The 7709-nt window shown below is 33.5% G+C and overlaps 1 protein-coding gene across 1 annotated transcript; it reads right to left on the bottom strand.

The window, feature by feature from the left end:
- Nucleotides 1-4067, bottom strand: pyya (peptide YYa). Its single transcript, XM_056451487.1, has 4 exons — nt 3929-4067; nt 3096-3283; nt 791-871; nt 1-348 (listed from the first exon to the last, which is right to left on the bottom strand). Exons 2-4 carry the CDS (start codon nt 3281-3283, stop codon nt 324-326), a joined length of 294 nt encoding a protein of 97 aa, XP_056307462.1. The 5' UTR covers nt 3929-4067; the 3' UTR covers nt 1-323.
- Nucleotides 4068-7709: the final 3642 nt, after the last annotated feature.

Below are 7709 nucleotides of genomic sequence, written 5' to 3'. Positions count from 1 at the left end.
TAGCCAGATTCATCCAATAAACTTTTAATCCCATAGAATAATTTACATTCAAAATAAAAAACAAACATAATTTTTGTATGACACAATGAAGTATACACATATACATTTCCAGTGATAGTTTCTATTATAATATATTATTTACATTTGTTAATGAGATTTGTTCAGTGCTCGTGAAAGCAAAATGTAAAAACGAGGATGCGTTTGATCAAGAGGTTGATGAGCTTGTCTGACGGCGACTGGTTCTCATATAGTTGTCTGAAGGTTTTCTGTGGGAGGCACAGGTGGGTTTAGCTCAGGACAGGCCACATGAAAGTCCCTGAACTTCACCACATAAAAGAGTCGTCGTATCTGAAAAAGACAAATATGCCATCAATAAATAAACATTTTTTTTCCTTCGGTGACATTTTCCTGATATTATTCAGTCTTCTAATTAATAATAGATTTCTGTCAGTGTTTTACAGTTTCGATTAATAAGAACAGTAAGATTTCTTCTCATTCGAAGCCTAATTAGCGCTGTTAAATGTCAAGGACTCTCAGAAATACAGTATGGGTCATGTACGTTCCCTGATGGACAGATGAAAAGGAAGCCATGAATCCCATCATGCCTCCTGACTCCTCAACAGGTGGGAAAAATTCACGAGCTGTTCCTGAATCTATTACCACACATCTAAATAAATGCATTTACTCCAATACCAGCTAAATCAGGAGCAGCTATTGCTTTAAAATAATATAAAACATGTAGGCATCATTAACATTAAATTACAGCTGAAGTATTAAATCAAAATCTCACCTTGATCTCTGTTTGTGCTCTGTGTCATCCCCGAACAGCAGTTCTGCCATCACATCTTCCGAAGTGGACCTTTTCCCATACCTGAATGTAAGAAATATGACAATTTATCCCCTCATTACCTCATTCTAGTCGTGTAGCTTAGCTGGAGACATCTCAGTACTGAAATAATGATCTCAAATTGCTCATACAGTGAGCTCATTGTGGTGTGTGAAAGTGTCGGGAAGTGAAAAGAACTAGTCAGCCCACTTTATCTGTCAGACACCAATCACTGATATAAATACAAACTGTCTCTTCACCCCAGACGTTATGAATCTAATTTGCCAGTTAAACGTTTTTGACTGCTTGTCGACTGAATGTGCTTGAGACATGTCAATGAGATGACTTGACAGAGATCACTCAAATGAAAAAGCCTCATGCAAACTCTGTATTTTAAGGATTGCAGAATGTTTAGTCTATTGGAAACTGGGAATAAAAGAAGGATGAGGATGCTTGAGTATTACTCTATCTCCGAACAGCCTCTTCAATATGAATAGGCCTAAGATAAAAACAAGCTAAAGGGCAAGCTGTTTGGTGCCAGGATAAACAAAGCAATTTCATGCTCAGATTCCTCCTCGAGAGATGCCTACGAGCAACATCAATGAGTCTGAGAGGAAACTGTAATGTTACAGCCATTTCTGAAACATGAGCTTTACAGAATCTCACCTGCTCCCCATTACGGTCGTCAACAATACTTTGTGAATAAGCCAACATTCATTTAACTCAGTCACGACTGTGGCGTACACATGATTTAGCTGCTCGAACCATCACATCTGTTCATTTCTTCTCAGATATTCATCACAGACTTTCATGTTGATATCTTACCGGAAACATGTTTAATGGCTGAGATGAATGAGAAGGTTCTGGAATTAAAGGGATAGTTTACTTAAAAAAGGAAAATTTCCTCACCCTCAAGTGGTTTCAAACTTTTATGAGTTTAATTTTTCTGCTCCACACTAAAGAAGATATTTTGAAGAATGTTGGAAGCCTGTCACCATTAACATCCACATTAGAAAAGTAATACAATGGAAGTCAATAGCTACTGGTTTCCAAGATTCTTCAAAATATCTTCTTTTGTGTTCGACAGAAGATAGAAATTTGAGCAGGTTTGGAACAAGTGGAAAAATAAAATAATTTAAAATAATATAATTAATATATAAATAAAAAAAATATTTTGGGTGAACTTTCCCTTTAAGACAATTTATGGAGATACAAATGTTACTGTATTTACTTTAATGAAACTGCCCTTTCATTAGTTATTGATATTGACTATTCCACACTCAAAAAAATTACTCTTGCTGCTTGTTCAAACTGCTTATTTAAAATGAGTTGAAACAACATGATTCTTACGTTGTTTTGGAAGAACTTAATTATTTTATGTTCAATCCACTTAAATTTGTAAAAATGATTAAGTTAACTAATCAAATTGTTCTGGGATAACATGAAGAATTTGTGTGGAACTCTGCATTTTTTACAGAGCATGAAGAATCTTTTAACATCTGTAGAAATTTGCATGCCACAAAAGGCTCTGTACAGTGGAAAGAAGATAGATTATGAAATTGATGGCTGAAAATTATTCAGAGAACTTTTTGCTAAAATGTTCTCTCACTCAAAAAAATATTCTTTTCTGCTCGTTCAAACTACTTATTTAAAATGAGACTGAAACAAAACAATTCTTGAGATTTCATTGAGACAACTTAATTTTTTTATGTTCAATCTACATAAATTTGTCAAAAGTGTTAAGTTAACTTAATCAATTTGTGTTTGGACAACATGAATGAATTGTGTGGAACCCACAAATGTTCTTCTATGGCATCACTGTGAAAACTTTTGGCTCTTCTTAGCACTTTTATTTTTAAGAGTGACTGTGTTGCTCATTGTCTGAGCCTTAAATGTCAAAGGCTTATTAGGAGAGTATAACTATGTAAATAAATGTAGTTCTCTATAGGGCAAGGCTGTGAGAAGCATCAATCTCTGACAGATAAGTAGCCTATTCAATCTCTGAGGTGAGTCTGCTTGGCTTTTATCACTCAGATTTGTTATATGAAGAGCCTTTGGCCACAGAAAAGTGGGCCGTAATGCAATTTCAGAGTCCTGCTGCAGAACTTGGTCATTTGTCCTGACATATTAATGGGAGATGGTGCACTGACACCAACGGGAAATGATTGTTATCTTCATTCTTGGTCGATACCTCAAAGGTGGGGTGTGATAAGAAGTAAATATGCATAGTTACAGGTGCAGCAAATCGTGTGTATTTTTTTCTCCTCACCGTTGCCTCGTGATGAGGTTGATGTAGTGTCTCAGCGCGGTGTAATATTTGGCGAGTTCCTCCGGAGCAGCGTCATCTCCAGGGTTCTCCGGTTTAGGCGGATAAGCGTCCACAAAAGTCCCGAGACACAGGAGCACACAGATGAGGACAGTGGCGACAACGGTCCAGGGTTTCAGCATGACGGCCATCTAAAAATAAAGATAAATAAAATAACTCTTTGCGTTTTTTAGACGCTTGAATCGAGTGAGAGCGCGACAACAGGTGGAAAAGGTGTTAAACAGTTTTAGGCTAATAACTTTGCGCGTTAATTACTACACTGATCACGATGGCAAACTTAACGCTAATACAAACATAAAACATATTAAAGATTTTAAAAATAAAGCCTATTTATCAGAAAGAAAGTCAAAAAAGAAATTAGATCAAAACAGTTGGAACTGCACAGATGGGATAAGAATTTTTTTGTTTTGAAATGAGGAAAAATATGAATATAAAATTTACATAAAATATATTTAGTTAATAAAATTAAAAATACTATTCGTTCATATTTATAGTGGCTAATTATAAGTATTAAATGGGTTAATTCTTGAGCGTCAGCTGGAATGACTGCTGTCCATGGTACTGAAAGCGCTGGTTAATACAAATGAACTTTTTCCGCATCCGATTTTAGCATTAATTAATGTATGAATTAAGCATTAATGAAATCAATAAAGCCTAGATTTCTTTGTTTTCCCATGGCCCATCTATCTGATTCAGTAGGCTATCTGTAAAAAATTCAACTCATATTTTGATTCGCCACCTGCACATGCAAAATGATAAACACAAAAGAAACTTACTTTCAGCAGCTGAAGAGTTTAGGTAGTTATTTCTCTAGACTGGAGGCTTGAAGTTTCTTGCTCCAACGCTCTTTCGTTGCGTCTCCCGAGTCTTGACGAGCTCTTTCAGAAATAAGAAGTTGTCCACAGTCGGATCTGTTCTACCCTGCCCGCACCTCAGGAGCTTTATATAGGGTGCTGCGCCTTGCGTAAACACGACACGGGCGGTGGAAACGACAGTAGCTCTGCCCCCAACACCACCACGAACGTCAATCATAAACACATGCGTAATACCAACTCACGAGACATTTTCATTATGATCATTGCTGATGTTCGGTCGCAGATCAATTCTATTGAACAGGAGACGTCATCAAAAATTCAATTAAACCCCTGAGGCTTATTGATGTACATGCTTTTTTGGTGAAAAACACAAACTAACAGATAGCTTGTCTATTTTTTTTCAGTTTAGAGTGTCTTGCCCCAGTGCGAAGTTTCTGATTAAAGAAATTAGGTTCGAGTGGCCTCCAATAGAGCCTAACTAAAACAGCCGGTGACGCTCCGTGCAAGACTCCCGCTTGATTGCACCGGCCAATCAAAACTCAGACACGACTATTCGAGCAATCAAACGTATAATTGCAATGCTTCTCCTCTAAACTAGTCTACTTGACCCTTTAGCAAATTGACAACTGATATGTTTCTAGGTTGCACTTTAGTCTTCTCTCTCTCTCTCTCTAAAGATTTATAAATGTTATAAATGTAAAAATGTTATAAAATTGTTAAGTAGTACATCCAATATATCAGTAATGTACATACAAAAACAGAAACGTATATACAAACAAGACAAGTAGTAATGTTCAGGAAAACAATACTTCAAAGTAATTCAGGTACATTAAAGCCTTTGGATGTCTAGATGTAGCCTAAAGGTAGTTATTCTGTAGACTCGTGCAGCTATTATGACTTTTTAAAACAAAGCATTAAAAATGTTTTATAAGATAAAGTTAAGTCGTGACACACACTGCCAGTCAAGAAGTGGTATATGTTCATACAGTTCAAACAGATCGCATCGGTGTGCGCTCGAATGACGTCATGTTGCTATATTTGTTGAGTTTAGTTGATCGTTCGGAAAAGTGAAAAAAAGTGAAAATGTTCAATCACCATTTCATATATCATCATGCATTAAAATGACGGTTTAAGAACTATTTTTTTATACAGCTATTAAAAGTCATTTAACACTTGAACTTTTATCCATAATTTCAAAAATATCAACCTCTATGGTTGGTCTATGTCAGTTTATGGTAAAAGTACCGGAATTAATACATACACTGTGAAAAAAATTGAAAATATGAAGACCAATTTACTTAAAAATAATAAAAACAAAACATTATTGAACATTAATTATCTTTATTTTTTGAAGTATGCTGCACTGTAAAACCCAACAATCAACTTTACCAAATTAAATTTGTTGAGTGTAGTTAACTCAAAATTTACTGAAAGTTAATTCTACTCAATTTAAAAGAGTTTTGAACTCAGTGTTGAAGGTAATGAGTTAATTAAATACTTCATTACTTCAACTTAAATAGAGTAAGTTCACAGTACTCATATATATTAGTTTTTTTAACTCAAATGATTTGTAGCAATCGGTTTCCTCAAACGGTTTGAGTTGCCTTAACTTATTTGGTTTTACAATACTCAGTTGGTTTAAGTTCTCTTCATTTATCGGGTTTTACTGTGCTCAAATTGCTTCATTTACTCATATGGATTAAGTTCACAGTACTCATTGGGATTAGTTTTTGAACTTAAATAGTTTGTTGCAATCGATTTCCTCAAATGGTTTGAGTTACCTTAACTTATTGGGTTTTACAGTGTATAAAATATTTCAGATTCTCATTTAACATGTTTTTTTTATTATTATTATTACAATAAAACCAAAATCAAGTGTAGTAGTGCAACAGGATTATGTTTGATTTCTTTGTAAACCAACAATGCAGTGTGTGTAAACCATTATTTAAAACAGTCGTTCTTTAAACGACTTCACTACAGACAAAATATGGTCAATTAGAGTGTTAAGTCTACTTTGTAATAGTACTCATTAAACGCCAACACAATGCCCGATTAAGCATTGTAGAGTTAAGAAGCTTGGATAAATGAAAGTGGTTACTTTGCATGATATTTGGATCTAAGTCTAATATTGCAGGCAAAGAGTAATGCATGCATTCATATGAAATGAAGAATTTGGGATTTTACACAAGATACAGTGTCACATTTTCATACGATCTAAATTAAGTAAGAGGATATGGGTAAATTAATGAAAGAGCTCTGGCTCCTGAGTTTATAATTCCGCATCTGATTTCAGTGTATATTTGCAGGATCCCTCCAGGCATACATAATAAAACTTGTTCCCAACAGACTGATTATGTTGCAGGTAGTTAACACTCCCGCGGAGAGCTTTGCGATAATTCAATCATGTTCTTATCTGATTCTTCAATCAGTCTGTCTGTGTGGCTTATTTAAATTATATGAGAATGGAATAAAAAACAAAACTATGATTAATAAAATAAGACTCAAATGACTTTTAAATGACTTTAAGAGATGCAAAACAGCATCAAATGACTGCTGACGTCATATGCTTGTTACGTTATCTGATTAGAAATTGCACAAACTTGAAATTGTAATCAAGCACAATACATTTAAGCAGTTTATTTCTGATTAACTCTTAATACAAAGTGTCTTTAAATAATTATTTGCTGCTTAAGTTAATTTACTTAAGTACTTAAGTAGCGCTAATGCATTAACTATTTATTTTAGCTTCAAATGGAAATATTTAGATGACCAAGATTTTAAATTTAGCACTGATGAATACATTTTACAGTAATTACTATGGTTTTCTACACTAACCACAATTTACGATAGTAAAACCACCCGCTTTGAATGTTATCACTCGATTAAATACTACTGATAGGCTCAGAAGGCTGTTATCATCCATCCACATGGTTAATCAGCTATACTAATAGAGAAGTCTCCAGATCCAGATCTGTTTTTACATTACTGTGACGATTGGGTTTAGTGTAGGGGTAGGGGTAGACATTAATAAAATACAATTAATGGGAAATTTAATAAACATACAGGTGGCAATCAAGTGGACAAAAAAACCTTCTCATTTCATTTTTACTACAACAAAACTGTGGTTCATTCAACTTATTTAAAGGAATCAAGTTCAACAGTACATTATTTTGCATCACAGTTCGCCATTAGATTGTAGTTCTTTCTCTTTACTTTCAGTCAGTGTATGTGATGGTGATATTCAGCTCATAGCTGGTTGGTTCATAGGACACTTCAACAAACACCTTTTAAAAGCCTAAAAGGTGAATTGAATTAAATTGAATTGAATCTTTATATATTTTCATTTTGTTTATTTATTTACTTATTATTAGTAGCAATATTGCTATTATTTATTTATTTACATTTTACAATTTATGAATGTGTGTGTGTGTGTGTGTGTATATACCATGTGTGTATGTGTATATATATATATATATATATATATATATATATATATATATATATATATATATATATATATATATATATATATATATATATATATATATATATATATATATATATATATATATAATATAATATAATATATTTATTCTGTCTTTCTTTAGCATTGCATTTTAAAAATGGGCATTGTCTCTTGGTTTGTTTGTTTTTGTTTTGTGATTATAGTTAAAATCTTATTTTTAAAGATGCAATAAAAACTACTAGCTTAATAAACTACTAATTAGCTGTTTATTAATAG

This window comes from Danio aesculapii, chromosome 3, assembly GCF_903798145.1.
Source record: "Danio aesculapii chromosome 3, fDanAes4.1, whole genome shotgun sequence".
NCBI lineage: Eukaryota > Metazoa > Chordata > Actinopteri > Cypriniformes > Danionidae > Danio > Danio aesculapii.
Note: the sequence above shows the minus strand (reverse complement) of the source record. Positions and strands in the feature narration are given on the sequence as shown.

Excerpts from the sequence above, each read along its gene's own strand:
- pyya (XM_056451487.1), bottom strand. The coding sequence starts at position 3,283 with ATGGCCGTCATGCTGAAACCCTGGACCGTTGTCGCCACTGTCCTCATC. Across the intron at positions 872-3,095 it reads AACCTCATCACGAGGCAACG|GTATGGGAAAAGGTCCACTT; the intron begins GTGAGGAGAAAA and ends TCTTACATTCAG. Across the intron at positions 349-790 it reads GAGCACAAACAGAGATCAAG|ATACGACGACTCTTTTATGT; the intron begins GTGAGATTTTGA and ends TGTCTTTTTCAG.